At 41.9% G+C, this 27,755-nt stretch overlaps 1 protein-coding gene across 3 annotated transcripts in view; it reads left to right on the plus strand.

Annotated features, from left to right (window-relative positions):
* Nucleotides 1-27,755, plus strand: part of PLD5 (phospholipase D family member 5) — a 214,309-nt gene that overhangs the window by 144,016 nt on the left and 42,538 nt on the right. For all 3 annotated transcript variants that reach the window (XM_074351772.1, XM_074351773.1, XM_074351774.1), the window contains one exon: nt 7,315-7,442. In XM_074351772.1, the coding sequence (XP_074207873.1) occupies nt 7,315-7,442 (128 nt within the window). The remainder of the gene's footprint in view (nt 1-7,314; nt 7,443-27,755) is intronic.

The following is a 27,755-nucleotide window of genomic DNA, read 5'->3' on the forward strand; positions in this document are numbered from 1 at the left end:
TTCCACCATGTAAGACACCTGAGCCCTTCATAAGGTCTTTTGTTGCCAAGGTAAAGGACTGCCCTAGTGAAGGTCTTGAGTGTGGGGTACTTTGTGTAGAAGAGCAGGTGAGGCTGCTGTGAGAATGGCCAAGACAGAAGTCAAGGCGCCCTTGCTGTCACTCAGGCATGCTTTCCATCAGAGTCTGCTTTCATTTCACACCTTCTCAAAGTGGATGCCACTTCAGCTTATGCCTGAGTGCACGAAGGCTGCCTTTGTTCTATTCACAGTAGTCAAAATTCACCGCAAGACGCCCTGCCTTCTACGTTTCTTTACAGAATACCAGTAAGGCAGGGGCTTCTTTGAACACATTACACTTTACTGTTAATTAGCATAGCACCTAAGAGCCTGTGCTTTGGTGTCATATAGACTTGTGCTAAAAATCTGAACCTGTCATTTACTGCGTGATGTAACCTCAGGCAAGTTACTCACTTTCTCTGAACCTCAGTGTCTCTTTCAGTAAAATGGGGATAATAGTAACTCTTTGAGGTCTATAAGAGATAAATTAGAGAATGTATGAAAAGCATCTGGTGCAGGTGCTTAGCTCATAATAAACACTTCATAAGTCACATCCATTCTAGCCTCTGTCTCTTACCCAGGTGTGTTATTTTTGTGTTTGTCCTTTCAGCCCCTCTTAGTCAGAACTGAATTCACTTTTGCCCTTAAAGCACACACCCAGCCATATGATTTTCTGATGAAAGGAAGGCCTTGTTCTAATCTCATTTCCAAATCGTCTTTGGATATGCAACTGGTTCATTTGCCTTTATGATTGTGCATTAAAAAAGCAGATGTATCTGGAATGTCAAAATTGAAAACAGACACAAAGTCACAGAAGTAAAAGCTCTCCCTCACTAACGCACACGGTGGCCGTCCTCTGTGTGGCAGCTTCGAGCAGGGCAGGCACTGCTCAACGTCAGCGATGAGCAAACCAAAGAGAAAAACCTGCGTCTCGGTCTCCTTCAGAGCCCGGATGTGCAAATGGCCAGAAATGATGGTCATAAGGTCTCTAGGAATCATGAGGCTTTCAGGAACATTATAATTTATTCCTTCATTTATGTTTATATAAATATGTGTTTTTGTCTAAATTCCTGTATTCATTTCCACCTCCCAAAGGATGTCCTCTCCGAATTCTAGTATCTCTAGAATAGAAATGCTTAAAGCCATCAAATCAGGGGGAAAGAGAAGAGAGAAAGCGCAGAAGCAAAGGGAAGGCATTATTTGGTTGGTTGTGGCTTCAGGCTTAGTTGGCTGTTGTGATGGGTGGCCCGGAGTGCCTCGATTTCATAGCCTTGAGGCACTTACAGGAGTAGGTTTGGGTTTGCTTCCGTAGCCACCACAGCATGAAAGCCGCCTTGGTCTAATGGCCTCCTTGTTTAATCAGTTTAACAAAAGGATACTCCTAAAAATCAGCACATTCCCCAGCCCCTCCCTTGCTTAACATTTGTCAGCCTTGGCAGTCACCTTCAGCAGTGTGTTCCAGCGTGGAGCGCCCATGGCCCTGCTGGTGCACTTATGTGTTGAGATAAAATAACTAGCACATCAGACTCCTTATTTTATGGGTATTAATGCTTAAGGCCAAGCTAAGTTAAAAAAGTAATGCCTCCAAATTTGATTTAAATAGGATTAAGTAAATAATAGCACAGGTGAGAGACGGACTTGGTTTAAAAAAACAACACCACACAGAATCTGGAATCAAATAGCAGCTTAGAAGAGAAACCCCCCGTCTGGGTTTCTGCAGGAGGCCTCTCCCACAGGCCTTCAACCCGAGTCAGGCCCCTTTGCACGAGCCCCCAGGGCTTCCCAGTCTGCTGGCATCCACCACACTCTGGGACGCACGCTTCTACTTCTAGGCTTTAACCTCAGTGAGGAGGAGACAGAGATGTGATGTCTGACACATGCAGGCAATAAATACATGTTGCTTGAATAAACAGCCCAAGCTTTGGGTGTGTGAGAAAGCAGCTTTCAGATTTTCCAGATTTCAGACCGAGTCTTGATTTTTGTAACGTCAGGTATTGTAATTTTCTGTGGCAAGGACCAGGCCGTGGGGCAAGTTGCTAAATTTAAAATCAGAACATTGAGAAGCGCTGACAGTTTTGTCTCACGTGATTAAGACCTGCCAGGTGTGGAGGGGATAACTTTTCCTGTACTACTGGAACTCTACTGAAAAAAAGGGAATATCCCATATTTAAAGCTTATGATGGTCCTCAAACATGATGCTAACTGGTAAATGATACAAGCATTTTGAAAATATAAACGCTATGTCAATGCCTACTGTCGTAGAAATTTACATAGTACCTTTCTTCTGGTGGAAAAATCATAAAAATGGTATCTCAAGGGTTGATATAATTCAAACTGCTTTGCTTTGCAATTCTGTTCCTTCAAGGAACTCCTGGGGAAATCAGAAAGAGGGACACTATTTTGACTGTTCTTTTCCCTCTAGTCATTTGCCCAGTTGGAAAGTAGGGTGGGGAGTCAGAAGAGCACGTGTGGCTTGCTGGGGTCCTTCGTGTATCCTTAAGGCTAATTAACCCAGACTTAGGGCGAAGCATTGAGTGAGTTCCTTCTCAACGGAAAGTTGAGTGTTATCGTTTGAACACCCAGCTCATAGTTTTTTTGTTATTTTTCAGCAATCCTTGGCAAAGGGATTGAGGGAGTGTAGAGATACATGATTTTTTAGAATTATTAAGGAAACTACTAAACGATGGTTCCTCTGGAGGAAAGGGCACATGCAAAATAATTATAACAAAAAGTAGAATAGCTAATACATAGAAAATAACTGATAGTAACCACAGAACTACATAGAACTAAAGACAACAATGGTTTGCTAAGTGCTGTTATTAACAAGAGATGTGACATCTGGATAAGAAACAGCAAGACCAGAGGTGCTGTGCGTCACGGTGGGGTTTGTGCAGGTGGATGGCCACAGCCTCGGCAGAGATGGGACTCACTTGCGATGGGGTCGTGCTGCAGCCAACAACTCTTTCTTCTCCCGGCCAATCACCTCCGGTTGCCCCAGTGCCTGCTCAGAGCTTTGTTCACAAAAAACTGTGTACCAATATGTTCACTGTACACAGTTCCTGAGATTAGAAAGAGATCGGGATGGTAAACACTTGGGACATCCCCATGAGAGAAGGCTGCATCCTCCATGTCATGTCAGGGGACAATAGCCACTGACATGGGGAAAGCGTTTGGATTATACTGCTCAGTGAAAAGTAGCAGTCTCCAAAACAGGAGCTACTGTCTTGTTCCACTTTTGTTCAAGGATGATCTCATTTTACATACGTGACAAGATCTACTCAGGTTTTAATGGGGGTTAGCACTGAGTGATGAGCTTATAGGTGGTCCTGTTCTGGTGTGTGTGTGTGTGTGTGTGTGTGTGTGTGTGTGTGTGTGTGTGTGTGTTGGGTCTTTTCTACATAAGTATAAGGTGATAGGCTAAAAGCTCAGATTTTAGAGTTGGGATGTGTCCCTGGCTTTGCCACTTGGGTGACTTCTTTGAGTCGTTTAACCTCTCCAAGCCTCAGTCTCCTGATTTCTACAACGGGTCAGTAATGGTAGCTACTGTATAGGATCGTTCCCAATATTAATGCATATTTTATAAAGGAGGAAGTGCTATCAAGGAAGGGAGGGGGGAAGGTAGGAGGGGAGAAATTAGTTCACTCCGTAAAAGCTGCCTTAAGATCCAAGCCCACAGCTGGGGCTCATGGAGGGGGCCACAGAGCTGGGCACCGCCAGGGCCAGAGCCGACTTCTCTGCTCGGCAGGTCTCTACTTGGGGTATTTGGCCTAAAGAACAAATCCCCCTCCCCACCCACTAGTCTCCCAGAGAAACTGCCTTGTTTATATTCCAAAGGGCTTCTCAGCTGAAAATGCCAACACTTATAAATATTGGATGAGAGTGAATTAAAACTACCAGTGGAGTCTAAATCTCTCCTGTGGTTCTGAGGAGGGGGTGTTCAGAGACAGGATTTAACTCATCCTGACAGGCTTGAAAATGGGTCTGTGCTTCCTCACGGAGCCAGACTATGCTTTCGCCAAGGAATCCACACCACCGAGTCCCCGCACGCTGCACTGAACGGCAGCCCTTGACTTGACGCTGCCACATTCAACAGAGAGGCTGAGGAATGAATCCAATTATTCACAAAGCAAAGGTGATGAGAAGACAAATGCCAACCTGAGAAAATGGGAAAGTGGAGAGCCCATGCTGCTGTGTCCCATGATTGTGCCTAAGTAGAGATGGCTCATGCCTCAGCATTACTGAAAAAGCTTCTGTAGCACCTTGACTCTGATTTTATTTTTCCCTGAATGCAAATTATGCTTATCTTTCAAATTAGCCTTCTCTAAAAAGGCTTCTTTTTTTTTTTTTTTTTTTTTTCTTTTCCTTATCCAAGCAAGTCAACATTATAGTGGTTCAGGTTTGGAAAGCAGGAGCATCCTATGTGCTGTTGGGAAAAGAACAGCATGGAAATTTCCTTGGAACAATTACTCCTAGCATCATTAGTAATGATGGAACGTCCTCAAACTGAGTGGAGTTTTACATGATTAGTTTAATATTGTAAAACAACTCAATAACATTTTGAAAGTAATGTGGGGTTAATTAAGTTTCTGAATTTCATTTGACTTTCTGAGTTTTGGTGTTCATCTTATTCTGGTTTGGAGATTCAGCTAGAACTGTATTTGCTGATTGGCTGTTACAAAGAGCACGCTTGGGAAAAGATGTCTTCATTCAGAACTGCTCATAGCTTGAAAGTTATATTCATTCAACAGACAGTGGTTGATCACCTCCTAAGGCATCAAGAGAAGTTGAGATCTTGACCCTTGAAATCTCAGAACTATATTGAGTTGTGCTGAGTTTTCAGTAGCCCATTCTCCAAAAGGAAGCAACACTCTGTTCCAATACCTTGATCCCTAGTAGCAGGTGGAAATCACAGCCTGGTTATACTTATCCCTCAGTGTTCTCTAAACCCATGATCCTATGAGACTTGTGTGTATCTGCACTAATTTAAAGCCAGCACTTGACTGGGTGAAGAATCTGTTCTTGCGAGGTCAAGTACCAGTGAGTTTCTCCCACGTTTGAATTTCTCTGTGTCTAATCCATGCCACACGTTCTGCAACTCAATTAGACACTGCTGTTTTACTTCCTGGTTGTCCCACGTGCGTCTCCTATTTCCATGATCAGGCGCCAAACCTTCCCGGGTCACCTCTGCCACATTCTGAGCACTCTGGGGCAGCGTAAGTGCCTACTAATATGAAATTCCTCTGCAGCGTACACCGTCATATTAAACTACAGTTTAGGGATATAAATAGGGTGAATCCCTCATTTCCCATGCTGTCATAAAGAATGGCTTCCATGAGCATTTTCTCTCTCCCAAGACATTTTGTGCCTGCCCAACCGGAGGCTGACACACCGTATCAGGTAAAATATGCGTCTGTTTAATCTCAGATGGAAAACATATTCGTTCTGAATATATTATGAGACTTGAAAAATGGTCCAGAAAATCTGGGAGCTTTAAGGAACAAAGAAAAGCTGCTCCTTTGCCTCCTCAATCATATTGGAATCAGGAAATTGAAATACCAGCTGATGTTCAAAAAAAATCATGATGTTGAGGAACTTATATATTAGCTTTACCATCCAGCAAGTACACGGGATATGAATAGACATGACACTTCAGGGTTTCAGTTTAAAAAGAAAAAAACACTGTTGAATCTTTAACAGAAGAGTGTTAGGTTGTGCTTGATTATTCTTTCAGTCAGTGATGCCCTGAGCAGATAAACCGAAGAGCTCTGACATGTGCACCTGCCTTTTGATTTTGCGGGTGGCAGAGAGACCTCCATTTGTAGAAGATGCAGAGTGGACAGAAGCTGGCCCAGGAAGAGTTCCTAAAACTCCATGTCCGTCTTCCATCATCCCTGCCACAGCGCCCTGAACTGGAAGGCACCGGGTTGGTGAATTAAGCTGGATTCCCTGCTGTGTACACAGAACTGTTAGTGCTCAATAAATATTTACTGACTTAAATTTACAGACAAGACTGGATTTTCGCTCTCCTAAACTGAGAGTGGGATCCTGTGCTAATAAACATCTCTTCCTGAATTATGCATTTCTTTGCCCTCTGGTTTGCTCTGAGCTGTACACCCCAGTGTATACCCTTTGTCTTCATGGCTGCAGTTAAAAATCTACCTCATTTTAATTGCCCTTCAGAAAAACTGAGGGTGTCATCTATTTCTGGATTCCAGAAAGAAGTTACACATACCCTAGGTCCCTTCTTCTCTGGCCGATTGGAACTGCCTTTTCCCACGTGAAACTATCACTTATCCCTCCCACCCCCAACCCCAGCCCGGTCTTTACAGCCTTGTGAGTCACCAGCTGGCACCTGGCACACGTGGTCGGTGTGTGCAATCCACCAGCATGGCAGAAGCAGCTGTCCGGCAGCCTCAGATTCCTCCTTTCTTTGTTTTCACTCTTTCAGGACACTGTTTAGTTACTCAGATCAAATCGCCTGACAGGCCGCTTTTGTCACGTTTATGTTGATTCCTTGCTGGGTGAAAGAGAGGGGAGTGAGTTTTTAAGGTGCTAAAGAAAAAGCGGTGAGGCACGGATTCTCCAGTAATGAAAACTGCTGATAATCACCAAGAGAGGAGATATGTATTCCACTGTTGACATGCTAGAAAACCTCCAGATTAGGGCACAGGGAACTATATTCAATATCTTGTAATAACCTATAATGGAAATGAATATAATTTTATATATATATATATATATATATATATATATATATATATCTGAATCACTTTGCTGTACACCTGAAACTAACACAATATTGTAAATCAACTATACTACTTTTTAAAAAAAAAAAAAAAAAAAGGCCAGTTCCTTACTGAGGAGAGCCACATTACTAAGCACATTACTGATCTTTTCATTGACTGCAACATCGTATGGAAATTATTCTAAAAGTAAAAGAAAAAGGAACATGGTGCACATATCACCATCTGAGCGTAAATCAAAGCGCAGGATGTGAATCAGATCTGACCTGAGAAGCCATGATCTTGTCACAGTCTAGAGCCATAAGTAGCGAAAACCTTAGTCTTCTTTTTTTCCCTTTGTATTCTTTTTTGGGAACAAAGTAACCCCCTGAGGGTCCTCTAACTTAAATATTTGGCTTCCCTGAATGCCAACTGGGATGGCTGCAGACCATGAGTGTTGCTGCGGGTATAGGTGGCTGATGGCACTTTCACAGCCTTGACCCAGAGGCTGACTGGGATTTCCTTGAACTCCTAGGAGCCGAGGTGACCTACATGAACATGACCGCCTACAACAAGGGCCGGCTGCAGTCCTCCTTCTGGATCGTGGACAAACAGCACGTTTACATCGGCAGTGCCGGTTTGGACTGGCGATCCCTGGGACAGGTAATCTTTCCTTTATCGTCAAAACTGCTACCTCCCTAAAGCATCCAGTCACCTCTACTGTAGGGAAATAAAACCTACAGCATTTATTATTTTTAACTGCGTAGCTTTAGTAGGGTCACCTTGATTTAAAGTGAAATGATAAACCTTTCCTTGTCAGAATCATCTTACCAAAAAAGCTGCCACCGTGGCTTCGGGGCTTTTGTAAAATTCAGGTGCTGCTCCCAGATTCTTTAGAGGATGCGGGTGTGTAATTTATATTACACAAAGCTGAATTTTCAGGATGAGATCACATAATCTATAAGACAGCGGAAAACATGCAAATTCAGTCTAGGATTGTATGTTGTAGAATAATAATTTGTGTTATCCCTTTAATGAATCTTAAGGTGAAGATGTTACCATCTTTCTCTTTGCAAATAATTAAGTTCAAATATCTTGAAAATACACTTGAACTTTTTTTTTTAATTTTCATGTATTTATTTGTGCCAGAGGTGATCCCTAGAGGATTACAGTCACCTCTTTCCTTCCAAGCAGTGGCAGGAAGTTTTCCATTTCTGGGTGCATAAGAAGACTGGCCAGTCAACCGTGCATGCACAGAGTCCATACATACTACGTCTCAGCTGAGCTCTTGTGACATTAACAGCACTGAGATAACAGTGAATTACACTGCACTTTATTTGTCCCTATGGGGCAAAAGCACTGATGTGCAGACAGACACAAGGACCATAGCTTGAAAGACAACACCACGTAGGATAAATCTGAGAGAGGGTAACATTATGTTTGTACTGTTAGCTTCAGGCATGTAACCATTTGCCTCCCGATTTCCACCCTTCCCCTGTTCTCTTTCTTAAGCTGCCACCTTTCATGCACACACGCTCCAGCTAGCTTTCCTCTTTACATGGGTGAGGCAAATATAAGTGCTCAGGTATGAAAGAAATGGGCAAATGAAATACTAAAACCCCAGTTATTTCCCTCTCGGTGGAACAGTGTGGAGCCAAAGTACAGCTTATCCAAGGCGGTTTCCTAGTTCTGTCAGTAAAGAGGAGCAGAGTAGCCCAGTCTCGCGGGCCAAGCGCTTGGTGTCTTGAATAAGACAGACAGTCCCCCTTCTGAGCAAAGGAGGGGACACTGAAAGAAAACTTCGTGTTTCATTTTGGATGAAGACATTGTCAAAGGTTGTGGCAAAATATTATTTTATGTTTACTAGGAAGTTTGGTGCTACCTACTGATATAAAAATGATTCTGAATGAAATAATAATATCAGTAATAAAATAGCAACAATAACTAGCTTATATTGAATGCCAGGTGCTGTTTCTAAGTCGTGTAAATGGATTGTTTAATTTAAACCACACAATTATCCTATGGGGTAAATACATCCGTTATAAAGAAAGGTAGACTTGATCTGAGAACTGAGTTTTGATATTGAATGTTTTAAGCTAATTTCTTCCAATATTAATTCAGATATGAAAGATATAAATTTGAATTCTGTATATTGATGCCTGATGCCCCTTTAAACACACACATAAAAGAAAATAGTGATTATGGCAGTGCTGGCTTATCTCAGAAACAAGACGTGAGGCAATGATAGTATAAAGTTCTGTTAACTTAGACTATTTAGAGAAAAACAGTCTGCTTTATGGAAATCTCTGAGTCTATCTTTTGCTTTTTTTGTACTTACAAAGAACTAACCAATAAGCATCGTTTGCCCAGAAATTTTCAGCTGGTTCTCCTACATTAAATAGATAAAAATTGGTTCTGTAACAATATTAATTATATGTAAATTCTGCAAGTGGTTTTTAACTTGAGCATCATTTGCTTTTTTTTTTTTTTTTCTTTAGAAAATGTACTTCCCCACCACCACATTTTATTTTCTTTGTCATTAACTGATAGGGTCTTAAGTTCTATGAATTCCATTTGAATGAGGTTTGAATTAATGATATTTTTCTCCAAATTTTTAAGCAAGTTATCTTGATTTTCTTTATTTCCTGCTACTCTTTCCTGTAGACAGACTCACTTATATTCAAAGGCTGGTTTCCTTGCTTGAGGATTATTCCTTCGTCTTTTTTGGTTGTTGTTGTTGTTGGTTTTGTAGGAAGGTAGACTGATCTTTTAAATATTTATTCTTTTTCTATGTCATCATTTGGATATTATTTCCTTTGGAAACCATTGTAAAACATGGAAATTTCCCCCTTTTAAACATGGTAAATACAGAGCAATGATAAGGTGCAAGTTATTTCTTATTATTCCTATGAAAAATACAAGCTATCTTACGCTGTTCCCTGGTTTACACGTTCCTAAATTGTAGCTAGTTTCCCTTCAGTTATGGAGAAGACCAGAGGAAGACGCGGGTGAGTGCCTGGACCTGGTTCTCTGTTTCCTTTCGTAAGGACCGGTCAACTCCTTGTGCTTCATTTAATGCCATTCTCAGTAGGAACTGGAGATTTACAGCCTCTCCACTGTTGCTGTTGTGTGGCATTGGGTCCTCCAGGTGTGTCTAGAAGACATGTCCCTCTGACCTGGTCCCAAGCTGCTTTGTTCTCAGCTCCTAAACCACATGATGGGAGGGAGAGGAAACAAAGTGGACTTCTTAGATTTCTCCACTTCAGCTCAAATCTACCAACAAAGTTATGCTTTTAAAAGCCTCAATGAATTAACATGCTATTTCTTAAGTATGGAATGCATGTATTATAAGAATTTTAAAATAAACTCATTTTCTAATCCAGAATACATTCACAAAGAGGAAAACTATGAAAAAGTGCTGAGCATTCCAAACATCCCCTTAAAGAGAGGGCAGGTGAAGGGTCCCACGCGCCAGCTGCCCATGGAAAAAAGTCTCTGGGGAAGGACAGCCCGGGGTGGGGTGGGGAAAAGGCTGCAGGCCTTAATAAGATGAGGAAGCCACCAGGGACTTCCCGTGGGGACTTCTTTTGTGGAAACCTGCTTTCTTCTGTTGGTTGCAAATTTAATAGCAGGTAAGACGCCATTGGGATCAGATATTGGGAGGAGGTGAAGAAGATATCTTTGTGTCCTTTTTTCCAAAAGGCTGCTGTATCTGTGCCAGGCACTGTGGTCATAGCTCTATGGACACTTCTTCATTTGTCATAGCTACCTAAGAATGGCTGTCGTCTCCAAACCAGAGCAGATCCCATTGCTGCTTCTAAAATAGTAGAATATTCACTAACCTATGTAGGAATTGGGCATTTGGTGACGAGTCTCATAATCCTTACATGGATGGTTAAGTTGGCCAAATCTGCAGCGCTCATTTCATTCCTGGCAACTTGCGATTCAGTTATGAACCCACCCAAAGCGGCCATATTCTCATCTTTCACTCCCAAATCAAACTCTTAAAACCTAAAATAAATCTCATTTCTATTTTCTTAATAATCTTGCCTATTTTCCTCTTGGAAGACACTATATTCTTTGATGGGCTAGAGAAGAGACATAGCTGGGGAGGGGGAAGAGTTTGAAACCCTTCTGCAAGAACATCTGACATCCTGTTGGCTCCCCTGCATCCATATGTCAACTGCCAACCTACCTCCCTTCCGTCAGCACCCACCCCTTCTCTGCCTCCTCGCCACACTTGGGCACAAATGCTGTGTCTTACTTTGTCCATCCTTTCCTCTTAGCTCTTGCTGCTTGGGGTCATGTTATTACACTTAATCGTCTGTGTTAAATTAGTTTTCCTTTCATCTGTGCTTGAGTATGTGGGCTTTTTCTTTTACCTCATGTGACAGAAAACATCGCACAGCAGGGCCCGTGGGTTAGAACAGATTTTCGTTTGAGCAAAGCTGTGTGTGAGGCTAACAATTACATGAAGAATTAAAATACATTTTCCAAGTGTCAAGCTCAACCTCTTCCATTAGCATTGTGTTTTGTGACGTTTTCTAGCGAAATCAGGTTATTGCTATCAATTATTGCCTTAAATCTATAGTAAGTAGGAGAAATAATACAAGTAATAATAATAACAGCTTTAATGTCTTGATGGACTTCTCTATGCTTTCTTCCAAGCATCAAAGATTATGAACTCACTGAATTTTAACGATAACCCTTTCTTGTAAATACTACTGTCATCACTTTATTTTACAAAGGAGGAAACAGTCACAGATCAGTAACTGACCCAAAATCACCATCCAAGGAGTGGCAAAGCAAGAATTCAACCCCAGGCCATCTAGTTCCAAACCCTTCGTTCTTACTTCAGCACTAATAATTTTTTTAAAAATAAATTACATTTATAAAAAATCATTTTCCCTCATGATTTTGCTGTGATACTAAACTATAAATTTCCTCTCACTGTTTTCTTTAAGAGAAGCTAACAGTGCTATTCATGTAGACACCCTTCACTCATTCACATCCTTCTGATTGCAAACCTATGGATGACATGACTTGGTGGCCACAGAATGATGCCTGCTTTTGCTCAGTACTTGAGTTCTACAAACTCACTTAACCTCTGGGTTGAATGTCAAAGATTGGGAAGTCAATGTGTGCACGCCTCTACATCATTCTCCTGCAGTGGATCAGGGTGCTCCCCCTGGGATCCGTGGCCACAGGGAGTCCTGTGGGAGGGAAGTGAATATTGCCATGGGCTTTTCTACCTAGGGGTCTGGATGTGTCAATCTTGGGAGCTCCTAAAAATACTGCAGAGGAAACAAAAAATACAGTACTAACAAAGCAAACAAAAGACTAACCAACCAATGGGTGAAACAGAAAGAAAAGGGCACAGCAATCTTCAAACCACAGGCCTCTGGAGGCGTGATACTGAAATAGAAGCAGCTAGAAAGGAAACTGTGAAAATCATACTTTTAGAAAAAGTCACTTTTATAATTTTTCAAACATATTCTCTTAAATGAACTGCTAGCCTGGAGTTGGAGGTAGGGTTCAACGGGTTCATTGGTCACAAGAATCTGGCCACTCTGGAGAGGGGAGATATTTAAATAACATTTTAAAATATAATTAAGACAAACAGGAATAGGCCTATTGAAACTCTGTTCGTGTGTGTTTTAGTTGTAATCCACCTTTATTCTGTAAAGACCAAAAAGGCATATCTTAAAACAGGCCAGCTTTTGGGGCAGGGAGCTCAGGAGCACTAAGACGGAGTCTTCCGATGGTTGTGCGGGGGATCAGAGACGCCACCGCCCAGGGAGGGGTGGCACAGCTGCTTAGCTGCCTGCCCAGGCCTTCTCCTGTACCTCGGGCAGCCCAGGACCTGCCTGGTAGCAGGAATCCCTGAAGCGTTTCATCTTGGAACTGGAAATTACCTCAGAAAATAATGTCTAGTGTCTTCCAAAGTGTGTTGTATGAAATGCTGTTTCAGCAAGATAGTCATGGTGATTACCTGAGAAAAGGACTCTATACTCCCTAAGATGAGAAACTGTGGGTTTTGTTTAAGTAGATTTCTTTTTGATGGGACTCCTCGGAGCCATTAATACTCTGATGTGCTTCGTGCATCTCTAAGAGGGTGGAAAGTATGCAGCATTTATTAAAACTGTTTGGCCTGTTTGGCCGTGAACTCCTTTTTAGTTAATTTCATGGATCCAACATTCCTTGAAGCCTACTTGTTTCCAAAAGGCTGGTCTAAACCAATGACCCCCTTCACAGATGAGACCCCTGAGGCACAAGGGTTGGAGGGTTGCGGTGGGTATATCCTGGCCATTGACCCGTGAGTCCTCATCCCTTTATGTCAGGTTTTAGGACTCTCAGGCAAATGTTCTTTTGACCACGATGCGCTACCTTAAGAAAAATATGTGAGTCCAAAGCTGGTGATTGTAGAGTCTGTCTCCTTAACAACAGAAGTATTTAACAGTGCAAGACAAGGCTTAGTTTCGTCTGGTAAAGACAATCAACAGATAGTTATTTCGTGTTTACTGGATTCAGAGAACTGTACTAAACATGATGCAGGCTTGAAAAAAAAATGACATAGACCCACAAAAAATTACAGTCCAGTTTGAATCAAAATATTTACGCATCCTTTAAAGTAAATATGACCACCCAGGATATTTGCCACACGAGACCAGCAACGTAATTTGTGGGACCAAGTACAAAATGAAAATATAGAGCCTCTTGTTAAAAAATTATCAAGAATTTCAAGACGGTGACAGCAGAGCCGTAGAGCAGGCACCAGTTTCTTCTAAGTCAAGTCCTGCTGAATTCAGGGTCCTGTGCAACTACGTAAGTCAAGTGCCACGAATCCTGGCGCTGAATGAGTAGGGCCAGCAGTGAGGTACTGGGGGGCTTGGGAAGAGGAACATTCCTGCAGGTCACACAGTGAGAAGATGGGACTTGAGCTGACTCTTAAGTGATGAGTGAGCTAAAGAGAGAAAGGGATTCTAAGCATGAACAAAGACAGAGTTGGGAAAAGGCTTGGTGTGATTAGAAGATGCCTGAACGATTTCTTGCAGGACCAGGGTGTTCAGTTGGAAGGCCTTGGCACATAAGGCCAGGAAAGACAAGGGTAAGCTTGGGAAGGACTGCAAGTGCCTGGCATAGGCTGTGGATTCAGTCCCGCAGGCCGTGGGGGAAACACTGAAGATGTGTGATGGGGCTAGGACCTGACAACACTGGAGCAGATCTAGAGAAAGTGCACAAATTGTGGGCTGACAAAGCAGGGAGAGAGAGAGCCTGTGGGCGAGATTGAAGAGGGAAGTGACAGGACTGAATTACGACGGTGTGGAGGTTAATTTCATGTATCAGCTTAGCTAGGCTCTGGTGCCCATTTGTTTAGTCAGACACCAGTCTAGATGTTGTTGTGAAGGCTGTTTTTAGATGTGATTAACATTTAAATAAGTAGACTTGAATAAAGCAGATTATCCTCCCCGTATTTGGGAGGGCCTCATCCAGTCAATCAAAGGCCTTAAGAGCAAAGACAGGTTATCAGAAGGAATTTGATCTCAAGACTGCATCATAGAAATCCTATCTGAGTTGCCAGCCTGCCCTCCAGATTTGACTTGCCAACCCCCACAATCATGAGAGCCAATTTCTTTAATATAAATCAGACTTGCTAGCTTGCACTCTCTCTCTCTCTCTCTCTCTCTCTCTCTCTCTCTCTCTCTCTCTCTCTCTATATATATATATATATATATATATATATATATATATATATATATATAAACATATATAAATTGCCTATTGGTTCTGTTTCTCTGGAGAACTCTGACAGATACAGATGGCGACTGTGAGAACTAGAAAGAGGTGCAGCAGGAGACATGGTAAAGCTGTGTCATAGGGACTGACGGGTTATAAGGAATGAGCCAGAGGGAACAGTGGCTATTGCTTCAGCATCTGGATCTGGGTCAGTGGGGACAAGGACCATACTGTACAGAAACGGGGACTATCAGGAGGAAGGGGCAGTTCTGATGTCCAATGGGCAGTTGGAGAAACAGCAAAGAAATTGTCCAATAGTGATGCTTTTTACCCAATAGCTTGAGCACCTGAATAGTGATAGATCTTGACTGACCCTAAAGCCACTGATTTCATGACGGCTGCTATTTCCGACAGTAACCATTTGGTAAGATGTTGACAAGAACTGCACTCCTGCCTCCCCAAGCTGGTCACTTCTTTCGAGTCTCCCAGCGGGTTAAAGTCATAGCCTGACTTAGTGATGAGGAAGGGTTCTGAGGCTTAAAATGTCTTTGATTCCCTCTTCTTGTCCCCTTTTCTTTCCATTTAAAGAACCAAGCACTGAGGTAGAGTGTTGAAGACTGAGTGGGTGTGCCAGCGGGCAAGAGGAGGTCACGCTTGCAGCACATCCTGTCACCCTCATTTAGTGCTAGCACCGATCTGACGTTGGTTTCAGAATTTATGAGCTTCCAAAGGCATGTTTCAGCTCCTAAGGAAGTGGCCATTTATAATGCAGGTAAATCAGAACCAAAATGAAAACAAACCAAAGCAAAAGGCAGTGCAACAGCAAATGTAACAGAAACAAATTAATATTCCTTAGGCAACATGTAATGAAGGAAAACAAATGCTTAATTTTTCCAGTATTGATTTAGAAGATTACCTGAGCTGCTCCAGAAAGATCTATTTTTTTTTCATTTTTCTTATTTTTGGAATTTTATTTATTTGTTTGTTTATTTAATTGAAGTGCAGTTGATTCACAATGTTAGTTTCAGGTGTACAACAAAGCTATTCAGTTATGCACATGCATACATATTTTTTTTTCAGATTCTTTTCCATTATATGTTATTACAAGAAATTGAACAGTTACCTGCGTTATACAGTAGGTCCTTATTGTTTATCTATTTTATATATAGTAATGTGAATCTGTTAATCCCAAACTCCTAATTTATTCCTTCTTTGCCCTTTCCCCATTGGTAACCACAATTTGTTTTCTATGTCCGTGAGTCTATTTTTGTTTTTTTTCCAAACATTTTTTTTTATTGAGTTATAGTCATTTACAATGTTGTGTCAAATTCCAGCGTAGAGCACAATTTTTCAGTTATACATGAACATACATACATTCATTGTCACATTCTTTTTGGCTGTGAGCCACCACAAGATCCTGTATATATTTCCCTGTGCTACACAGTACAATCTTGTTTATCTATTCTACATTTTGAAGTCCCAGTCCCTTCTCACCCCCTGTATTTTTGGTTTGTAATTAAGATTTGTATCATTTTGTTTAGATTCCACATATAAATGATATTATATGGTATTTGCCATTCAAATGAATGCATGAATTAACAAACTAGAGTGAGTTTAATAACCATGTAAGTCTTAAAGCCATATCATATAAGAACTGGTATCAAAAATTGAAAATTACAGTATCACTCATATGTGGAATCCAAAAAATAAAAAAACAGCAGACAAATGAACTTAAATATAAAACAGAAACAGACTCACAGATATAGAATACAAGCTTGTGGTTTTACCAGAGGGGAGGAAGGGTGGGTAAGGACAGACTGGGAGTTCAAGATTTATAGATACTGACAGGTATATATAGAATAGATAAACAAGTTTATACTGTATAGCACAGGGAGATATAGTCAAGATCTTGTAGCAGCTCACAGTGAAAAAGAATATGAAAACAAATATATGTATATTCATGTATGACTGAAAAACTGTGCTGTACACCAGAAATTGACCCAACATTGTAAAGTGACTATATCTCAATTTAAAAAATTAAAAATTACACGATAAATGATTCACATCAGAAGCCTCACCCTCACTCTTTATGTCGGGCTTGGTGATGGAGCTGTGCCCTCCACCAAAAGCTGGTCCACACCAATTTAGTAACATTTCTAACATCACCTTCATGACGGTTGAGAATATGCCATTCATTATGAAAATAAATACTTATATGCAGAAAAATACCATTTTTAACCATGGAGTTTTATTTTGTTTTGTTTTTAATACTGAAGTAAAACTAATTGGCTTGTTGGCTACATACATACAGATCTTGTTTCCTTCAATAAAAGCTTATTAACTATGTTTCACTGGCTTTCTTTGAGGGCTCAGTCAGATGTAGGAAACTCATTTATTTTAACAAATATATTAACAAAGATTTACTCAGCTGAATTTTTTGCCCCATTTTTGTCTTACTTCGTGGCTTTCATATTTTAATTGGAAAAAAATTAGAATGTATTCGCCTGATACAGTGAGTTGCTGGAATACCCATAAATCATTCTGCATACTTCAAGTCTACGGCTCAAACATCTATTATTATAATTACCTGTCACTTTAGACCTTTATTGTTGAATTCACCAAAATTTAACTGTCATATTTTTAAAAACCTTTTCTGAAGCTTAATTCTCTCAGCAATCTCTGTGCAGAAAATTAGCTCCATTGCCTTGTGCCATTGTAATATGGCCTTCTTAACCCCCACCCACAAACTGCTAAATTACTTCCACACTGTTTGAGTCAAGGTTAAATGTACCATATTTGGACTTTAAACACTGCCTAAAAATACTCTACTTCTGACTTGGCTTGTGGTGCTGGATATGTTTGTTCTGGAAATGGTGGGTCTGAAGTTCATTCTCAGAAGCCTGTGGGAGAAATCATGCTTCATAATGAAGCAAGATTAAGATACACCAGACAATATATAGGAATGCTAATAGTTTCCTAGTTTTGAGTAAGAGCCTTACACTTTTTAGAAATTCCCCGTGAGCACTGATTTATGTAAGCCCCACAGCAGCCCTGGGAGATGCACGAGACAGGCTTTGGAAGCTTCATTTCACAGATCAGGAAATTGGAGAATGTCCTGGAGTTACTCCTTCAGTTAGCATCCAAGTTACGAGTGAAATCCGAACTTCTGGTTTATGCAACATTCTTTTTCCTGAGCTTGAATCAGTGACCCAGGCATCCCACATCTATGATGATACACCACATATCTGGAAACTAGGTATGTGAGGGCCTTCTCTACTTGGAAGACAACCAAGAACCCAAAAGTATGCACAAAAACAAAACTGCACAGCCAAAACTCCCCAAAGCTACAAGCTTTTACTTACTGGGGCACCTCACTGGATCTCATTCAAAATCTGTTTATTCTTAGGCTTACCCCAGGCCTAACTAACTTCCAAGCTGTGGCCAGTAAGAAGTCACATGTCAGAGAGGAGCACTGACAGCCCAGACAAGTGAGGGCTGTCCACAGGGAGGAGTAGGCACTGACCATTGAAAGCGTCACGTGAATTCTGAAATTACAGTCTTTATGAACCAATCAGTGTGAGCCAGCCTGGGTACCTCCCAGCCAGCTGTGAAGGTCCTGGCCTTCAGGATGACTATGACCCTTCCTTTAGGAAAAGGGAAACTGTCCACTCACTGCTTAAGACACAAGAAATGTGCTTAAACTTTTGAGAGAGCAGTTCATCAGAACAGCTGGAGGGTTAGTCCACAGTGCCATCAACTCTCAGCTCTGGGCAATAGTGCTGGCCAACAGAAATATACCACAGGCCACTAATGTGAGCCATATATGTGATTTAAAATATTCTGGTAGCCGTATAAAAATGTAAAAAGGAAAGAATTCGGTCAAATTCATTGTAATCATATATTTTATAAAATCTCATATATTTGAAATATTATCATTTTAACATGTCATCAATATAAAACAATGATATTTTGAGATACTTGACCTTTCTTGTAGCAAGACTTCAAAACCTGGTGGGTACTTCACACTCAAGCACAGCTCAGTTCAGATTAGTCACATTGCAAACGCTCAGGAACCGCATGTGACTAGTGGTGACCTTGCTCGCACAGGTCTAGAGCTTCTCTTGCTCCCTCTTTAATTAGGAAGCAGAATATATTTTTTTCTAAGTTAACACAGAAGCCTGAAGAGCTAAGATTTTTACTCTGAAAAGCTATTTTTATATCTGGCAAACAAACCAACTTGACTTGGAAGAATGGTCCTCGTGGAGTTAGAACCTCTGCAGAATTCAGGTCGCCTGTGGATGGAGCTGTAAAAGTTTCCGGACTTTGAAAGCTTGCAAGCATTCAACACATGGCACTGATGTACCTTGCTTAAGCTGGCTTCCAAATTGATGGATTAGACTCTGCCTCCTTCTAAAATGACATTGATGTTGTTCTCAGAAGTCAGGTATTTATCATCTTTACCTGCCAAAAGCTTTCAGCAGGGAACATCTCTAAAACATGCTTTGCCTGCTGCAAACTAGTGGTGTCACTTATTATTATTCATTCGTTTATTCAGAAAACATTGCTTAGCATCTCCTTTGTGCCAGGACGTGTACTGAAAGTGCCAGGGGTATGTGGATGCAGAAGCCAGCTCTCTTTCCTTAAGAAGACAAGCAAGTAAACAAATATGTAGAATACAGTTTGATGCATGTGCAGTTAACTCAGACTAAGCGAAGGGTCAGGGACGGCTTCTTAGAGGAGGTGGTGCCTGAGCCAAGCTTGAAGGAGTAGAGAGGAACCAAGGAGAAAGGTGGGGTTTTTGCCCAGAGGTGGGAGAAGGCATGGCTGGTGCAGAGAAAAGGTACTCACCCAAGTGGCTGTGACACACAGTCCCGCCAGGAGTGGAGGAGACAGAGAGGTCTTGGAGCTTTGGGTGTCATGCAGAGGAGCATGGATTTAGCCTAAAATTTGGGGAAAACCTTTGACGGGTTTTAGGCAGAAGAGCCACAGCTGTGGAGAAATGGATTAGACTGCAACAAGCTTAGGAAGCTGTTGGAGAAGCTTCCTGACACTATTTTATTACATTTGTTAAACTGTATTATTATAAAATAAAATTAAAATATAAAATATTTTATAAAATAAAAATATATTATTATTATTATTAAAATATACGTTATTACCTTTGTTAATATATTTGTTAAAATAATTTTAGGAGGGGGCACTGGAGAGGGTGAGTTCCTGAACCCAGTGCATGGCAGTGAGGAAGGGCAGGAAGGGAGGGTCCCTCCTGAACTGGCCGAGCCCCCTAGGCTGGCTCATTCTTTGTCCTCGTTGTGAGATGTCCCCTGAAGGGTGTCCTGAGTCAGATCAGCCCACTCGCCTCATCCCGTTTTTGTAAACAAAGCGCCAGAACACGTAGGCGCACGTATGTGAGCATGTATACATGTGAACACGGAGAAGAGTTTGGACAGAAACATACCAGTCTGTTCACAGGGATCAGCTGCAGACAGGGGTCTTCCTCTCCCTGCTCTAGAGACACCCACACTGCTCCTTTGTAAGTGTGTAGTAAACATGTATATTTAAATAGTTATTTTTAATATACTTGATTTGAATTTGATACATTAATTAAATGTAACATAATCACTTACTCTATGTGTATTTGTACATCTGTATGTATGTGTGTGTATATGTACATACGTGTGCGTGATAGATCAAGCCGCAATCGAACTATAGTCAACCTGATTAGAAATATTTAGGGTCCTGGTTCTACACCCAGGGTTCATTGTTGAAGACCTTTCTATGGTCAGAGATATAATCCAGTGATAAGATGAATAGGCTTTGAGGACATAATGTGTACCATTGGTGATGGTGGTTAACAATGCTGTTATCACATATGTGAAGGTTGCTAAGAGAGTAGATCTTAGCAACAACAACCAAAAAAGGTAACTATGTGAAGTGATGGATGTGTTAACTAACCTTCGCAGTATAAATGTCTATCTAATCATCATGTACACCTTAAACTCACACAATGTTATGTGTCAATTATATTTCAGTAAAGCTAGGGAAAAAAACTTTCCAATCTTCTGAGCCCCTAAATAATAAACGTCACTGTAATGCTGGCCCAGGTCTGACCCCAGTGAGTACCAGTTGTAAGTGGCTTTGAGATCAGCCACTTCCCTCCACGTGGCTACCCCAGCCCACCATGAATTACTAACCATGAGGACAGGATTCCGCGGGCATCCCTGTGACGCTTTCCTCATGTATAAACACAGACACCTGTTTCTTCAGACCGTGCTCATCAGTAACATTTCAAAGATTTCATCTGCCTTCCAGCTGTTATTTTTTGAACATGGGGGTCAAATTAACTCTTAATTCACTTGCTTCTGTCTAGGTAACATTTTTGCTTTTGCAAACTCTCACCGCAAACTAAATAACAACAGCAAAAATAGCTCAGACCATTTAAACATTCTGTTGCATATCATTCCTTAACCTCAAAGCTGGTCTGGTTCTCATTTAAATTACCTCTTTCCATCCCTTTACGTAAGATAAGTTCCCACTCACCCCTTGTCTCTCTTGGCCCCAGGCCTTGTTCCTTTGGGTTTCCACCCGTCTTTGAGTTACATGTATTAGCTCTTGCCTTTGACTCCTTATTATTACCATTTCTATACTTAAATCCTTGAGCAAAGCATAGGATTTATCACAAGATTATTAGTCCTAGGGAGGAAGTACAGCTCAATGATAGAGCGCATGCTTAGCATGCACGAGGTCCTGGGTTCAATCCCCAGTACCTCCTCTAAAAACAAACAAACAAACAAACTTAATTACCCCCCCCCCAAGAAAAAAGAAAAAAAATTTAAAGATTATTAGTCCTCTTCCCTTTATCTCATGGTCAGTGATTTTTCTCAGAAGGCATTTTTCTTTGGGATGGAGAGGAAGACAGCGTTTTCTGAATCCCTTCTGGGCCCATAACTGAGTAGAGGTCCGCAGATGGGATTGTCGTGAAATGCAGAGGCACACAGGGCATGAAAGGGGCTGAGAAGCTGGCCGTGGGGCCTTCCCTAACTCTGAAGTGCCCGCCAGACCGGCTCAGAGATGGCATCTAAAAACAGATGGAAAACACCAGATTTAAAGCATCCTTAAACATTTTTATTTTCAAGTTATTTTTAGTTGGCATTGTCAGTTTCTTGGTGTCACTTGGCATTTACATCCAGCACCAAGAAAAAAGTGACAGAAGTTGCTCAAGGGAAGACGTGTTTCATCAGCTAAAACATAAGCTCAGTGGGAGAGGCTAATGGACAAGGTGGGCGCAGCCTTGGAAGATTTCCTGAGAGAAAGAAGTTCATTTAGGGGAGCTCTGCTCTTCAACTGACCAGAAACCCCACATGGGAGGCTCAGAGGTGGTAAAGGGAAAAAACAAAAGAACTTCTGATGCAGAACTTCCCTGGACTGCGTCCCTCACCAGTGACGAGCCCCTGCTTGCACATTTCACGTGATGGGAGGCTCACTTCTGCTTCAGCCGTTTATTTCCAAACTCCTCTTTCTTAGTAAAGTCTTTCTAAATTTGGTCAAAAGCCGCTTCCCAAGCCTTCTATTCATCCAGTCTAGTTCTAGAACAAACATTCTTATAGGCTCTTGCAAAAATTATGACAATACATGCTAAAGAACTGGTGACCACTGAGCAGCCATCCCTTCAGAGAACAGAAGTGTGGCAGTCCTAACCCTTGGGGCTAGGTGTTCCCAGGGGGACCCCTGAGTCAGGGAGCTCTCATTCCCCTCTGCTGGTGCCATGTCTAGATCGCACATGGTGGAGAATGGCCATGTAGCCTTAAGGCCAAGAACCCTCCGTAAATGTGCATAGGAGATTGTTTGATTAAACATTCAAGAGATGTATTTAGTTTTTGCTAAGTCCTTCCGCAGCTTCTTCATTCCTTAGAAGGTAAAATGTAGATGAAATGCCTTTACAGCAAATGTCCTGACAATGAAGTCTTTTGAAGGATATTCATCCCTGTCCATTGTCTACACTTAGTTTATAAAACATTTTCTTACACATTCATTTATTTGATTCCCCCTCAACTGCTGAAGGAGACAGGGACCTCTGTTTGCTCACCTGAGGCACCAGCGTGGCCCTGAGATCCAGAAACACTAAATGATCAGCCTGAGGACATGGTGCCAGGAAATAGCTAAACTGAGACAAATGTTTTAGCCTCCTCTATGGACAAGGAACCTGGTCTTCCTCACCCAGGTGACACACCGTGAATGGCCTTTAGAAGAATGGCTTATCTTTCTGATTATCAAACATTGCCTGCCGTGAATGACCAGTGAAGTAAATGCTTCTGTTGGTGCCGCTCCCTGAAGCAGTCGGTCTGTGTGGCAGCTGCCCCTCTGTGCTCTCTCCCAGGGGAGCACATCCGTGGAGGTGGCGTCCCTCTTTGGTGGGATTTTATCTCACTCTCCAGCAGCTCCAACTCCCCTCTCGCCATCTGAGGGATCCAGTCAAAAAAAGCCTACCTGACTTTCCAGACTCTCCCAAAACAATGTGATATTTTATGAGAATTCCAGAAGGAGGAAGCAATGAAAAATCCTGTCTGCTTTTCCCTGCATCACGCCACGCTTCGTGGTTGTTCCTGTGAAGGTGTTGTCGTGGGGGGCGGGTGGGAGCGTGTCCTCTGTGTCCGTAGACTTTCCCCGCGGCCCCTTCATTCTTCCTCATGTGTCTGCCACCTCCTCTCTCTGCCCTTTTTTTTCCTACACGTATCTGGGTTTGTTTCTTTTTCTGCAGAACTGTTTCTCTTCTTTCCATCTTAAAAAAAAAAAAAAAAAAAAAAAAAAACTCTCCAAACTTTCTTGAACTTGTAAATAAGCTATATTTTAATTTCCTAATCCTAATTTTAAAAAGCAGGTGAGATGAATGTGTACAGTTCCCCCAAGAAAAAAGTTAGCACCGTTCACTCTGCCTTGGGGAGTTTTCCCGTTGTCAGTGACTGCTGGTTAAAGCCGTCAGGAGGAGCCCTTTGCTGGCACCACCGAGTGTTAATTCCTTTATGACCAGTACATCTTATTCCAGTCTGTTGCCCCACACATTTCCACATTGTTCATGTCACTTTTCCCCTTTGCATCTCCTTTGGAAAGTCACAGATTCCTTGTGAAGCCAGGCCAGAGCGTTTGACACCCCTGCTTGGATTAGACTCTGTGAAAATCCAACAGGGAACAAAGTTCACAACTGTCTTGTTCCTAAATTACTAACATAATTGGTGGTTGACGACCTTGTACTAAAGCCTCCTCTGGGTTCTGTAACAACAAACGTAAGTATCCATCTTCTATCTTGTAATTTTTTAAAAATATGTAACTAGAAGTTTCCATTAGTGGACATATATCCAGTGAATGTTTGTGGTCTGTTTGAATGCAGGATGGTCTGTTTGCTGCTAGCACAAAGGTAACAGATCACAGTCCCGTCCTTGAGGTGTCCCTAGTCTGTGAGGAATCCTATAATAGGAACATAGGCAGGGTCCGAGGGAGGACAGAGCAGGGTAGAATGCCCGGTGCTGCCCGGGGGGCCAGAGAGAGCTTCACGGAGCAGTGCATTTGAGTTGAATCTTCCCCATGGAATCCTTGCAGCTTCTGGCCCCCACCTCTCTCTTCCACCTCAACCTGCTCCACTTTCCTCCTCAGCTACTGCATTCCTGAGACACTGACCTTTTTTGTGCTCCTTGAACGTGCCAGGCTTGCTCCATCCTCGGTGTCTAGCATTTGCCACTCCTCCTGCTGGCTCAGTTCTTCTCCCATGTCTTCCGTCATCTATCCTGTGCTCAATGCCAGCCCCCCAGAGCAGCCATCCCTCACGTCCCCAGCGTACGTCGTCACTGTCTGCACATGACCTAGTTTGATCTTCTTTGCCTGTGTCAGTACTGAAGTTATCTCATGCCCTTGTTTATCGCCTGTCTTCCTCCTCTAGAATTAAACTCCTTGAGGAGTGACTTTCTCTCCCTTGTTTAATAGCATATCCCCAAGTACCTAGAACAGTGACACCTAGAAAGTGCCCAGTAAATACATGTGGATTGACTAATGAGCACTCCACCCCAGTCTGGAAAGAACTCTAAATCCTACAGCCACATCTTCTGTCCTGCACTGCCTGCTCACCCCAGACTGTGTCAAACCCATCTGGCTCTCTTCCAAGTTCGTTCTTTCTTTCTTCCTTCCTTCATTCCTTCCTCCCTCCCTCTTTCTTTCTCTCTTCCTTTCTTCCTTCCTTTCTTTCTCTCTTCCTTTCTTCCTTCCTTCCTTTCTTCCTTTCTTTCTTTCTCTCTTTCCTTCTTTCTTTCTTTCTTTCTTTCTTTCTTTCTTTCTTTCTTTCTTTCTTTCTTTCTTTCTTTCTTTCTTTCTTTCTTTCTTTCTTTCTTTCTTTCTTTCTTTCTTTCTTTCTTTCTTTCTTTCTTTCTTTCTTTCTTTCTTTCTTTCTTTCTTTCTTTCTTTCACAAATTAATGCTTTTCATTGTAAAGGACATTTCTCTCTTCAGTTGAGCCAGTATCTCTATTTGGAAGAACCCTGCAACCAGTTTCAGTTTCTCTGTGGATTTGAGAGCTGCAACCTGGTAGTTACTTTATGACTTTTCACAGTTCCAACTGGCACCTTTCATCTGTCTGAATTATGAAGTGTTTCTACAATCACATATCAGAATGGCTAGATACTGTTGACCCAATAACCCAAAGTTCCCTCCAAACCATTGCACTCTGTAGGCTTCCATCAGTGTCCATCCTCTGAGACCACGGCACTGCAGCCAGTGACACACAGCTGTCCTCGTAACTACCTGCTCTCACGGTCCTTCCTCAGCCTCTGTCTCCCTTTGGTTTTCCCTCGACAATCACAGCCACTGCTTCAACTTGAAATCTTACCTCTGTGCCAGTGATACCTTACATCTAAGCCACTCTAGGGTCAAATTTCTTCCAACTCCAGGTTCAATTCACAAGCACATACTTCTACCCCCTGCATGCTCCGCCACGAAGCCTTATCTCTGTCTTAAAAATAAACATGGCTGCACTGTCTTGTCCTCACCCTGACAGCTCCTTTCCTCATTAACATCACGATTTCTGTACATTAACTTGCTTTTTTTTAGCCACTTCATCTCAAAACTGCCATCATCTTTAACGTCTCACTCTCTTTCTCTCCCTCTTCCCATTCCATGCATCCAAGTGCTGTCTAAGTGTGAAGCTTCAGTCTTCACTGTGCATCCAACAAATAGAGCTGTCCTGCCCTGTATGTGTGCAATGGCGTGTGCTCTCAGTAGGACCCACTGATTAGCCCACAGTGATGTCTTCCCACTTCTGGCCTCTACCTGTGGTCATCAATCCTCACCTCCACACACAGATTCCTGTTCCTAAATTAATCCCACCCCTCCAGCACTCAGAAGCCTCCGTGACTCTCCTCAGCCTGGCATTCAAACTTCAGCTCGGTTTCATTCCCACCTGTCTTTCCAACTGTAACATCCGTGGACTTATATGCACCAGCCAGCTAACATTACTAACTGTTCCCTGGGCAGTATTCATGCTTCTCTTTTCTGTGTCTCTGCACATACTCTTCCCTCTACATGAAATGCTTTCCCCTCTTGTGCTTCCTGGGGACAGTTCTGCCCATCTCATGCTCAGAGATAGAAACCATGAAATGGATACAAAAGTTTACTTATAATGGCTAAAATGGAAAGACAGAGAGGTAACCTATGAATCAAACAACAGAATGGTAAAGTAAATGATGCTACATGCACTTAATGAAGTCTCATGAAGGTATTAAATCTCATGCCATCAAGAAATATTTAATGGAAAAAGCAAGCTTCTAAATTCTATATGCAGAAGCATATATATGTACCTACATACACGTAATAGTGTTAGCACTGTATGTATCAGGTATGAGTGTGTTCAGTTAGAAATAACAATGAAAACTCACAGTGGCTTCCATATGTAAGAGTGTGGTTGTTTTAAAAAACAAAAAGTCCACGGGGAAACAGTTCAGGGCTGACATGGGGGCTCAGTGATGTCAAGGAGCCTGAGTTTTCCTGTCTTTCTGCCTTTATCCTCATGTTTGTTGCATCCTGGTCAAAAGGTAACTGAAAACCTGTAGTTCTCTCATTTGTGTTTCAGGAAGCAAGTGGTGAGGAAGACAGCAGTACAGAAGGCAGAGAACAGGGGCTTCTCCCACTAGGGGCTGACTATTTGGGAAGAGAGGGGCTCCCCGGGACTTTTCTTACACCTTCTTGGTTGCCACCTGGCCATTCCTGGCAAGGGAGAAGGAATCGAGGCTGGGTGCTATGTCATCCAAGAGTGTTTGTCATAATGGATGTGTCTGGAGGATTAACGTAAGGGTTGGTTTTTTTTAACTCTTTGACACTAGGAAAATATATGTGTTACTTTGATATTAGTGAAAATTTGGAATTTTTAATAAGAAACTCTATCCCTCATATTTCATCACAAATGTCACCTCCTCTTTAAAGCCTTCATTTTAGTAAGTGGATGATAGGTTTATTTGTTTGTTTTTTAACCTCAAGTAGGATGTGGAAAGAGGATAAATTTCAGAGTTGGGAAGCTGTGAGTTCAAATCCCCCGTGTGTCCGTGACTAAACCACATTATCTTTGAAACTTCAATTTCCTGATCTATAAAATTGTCATTGCACTACTTTATGAGGCTTTTGCAAAGATTACATGAAATTATATGAGAAAATGTAGAAAGGACTGAGTAGCTTTTCAATAACTAGTTCTCTTTCTCCTTCTGAGAATTCATAAAATGTCGTCTCTTTCTCATGTTACCTCTGTCTTGCCTTCTGTTTTAGCCATTGCATAGTTTTTCATTTCCCAGCGTTCCCCTAATGAAGGGCAGTGACTACATACTGAATTTTTAATTCCCTACAGAATTTAGAACAGTGCCTAGCACATAGCATATGATCAACCAGTATCAAATTCATATTTTATTAAAAGCATTATCCGTCCCACGATGACTGCCAGGAACCTGATCATATTGCATTTTCCTCTGCACTGGGCTCTGATGTGGGTAATGAATTGGACTCATCGCCAAGCACCTATTTATGGGCAATCACTCTAAGTCGTGCTGACAGATGCTGGCTCTACAGCCATCATCAAGGATCCACAGGAGTCTAGGGTCTTCAGGAGTACTGTCAACACCCCAAGCTGTGCTGCTTTCCCATTCCTTCCAAGGAAAAAAAAAAAAGGGAAAGAATCTCAAGTTAAATTTAAATAGTCGTCCTTAAAAAAAAAGCG

This window comes from Camelus bactrianus, chromosome 23 (genome assembly GCF_048773025.1).
Source record: "Camelus bactrianus isolate YW-2024 breed Bactrian camel chromosome 23, ASM4877302v1, whole genome shotgun sequence".
NCBI lineage: Eukaryota > Metazoa > Chordata > Mammalia > Artiodactyla > Camelidae > Camelus > Camelus bactrianus.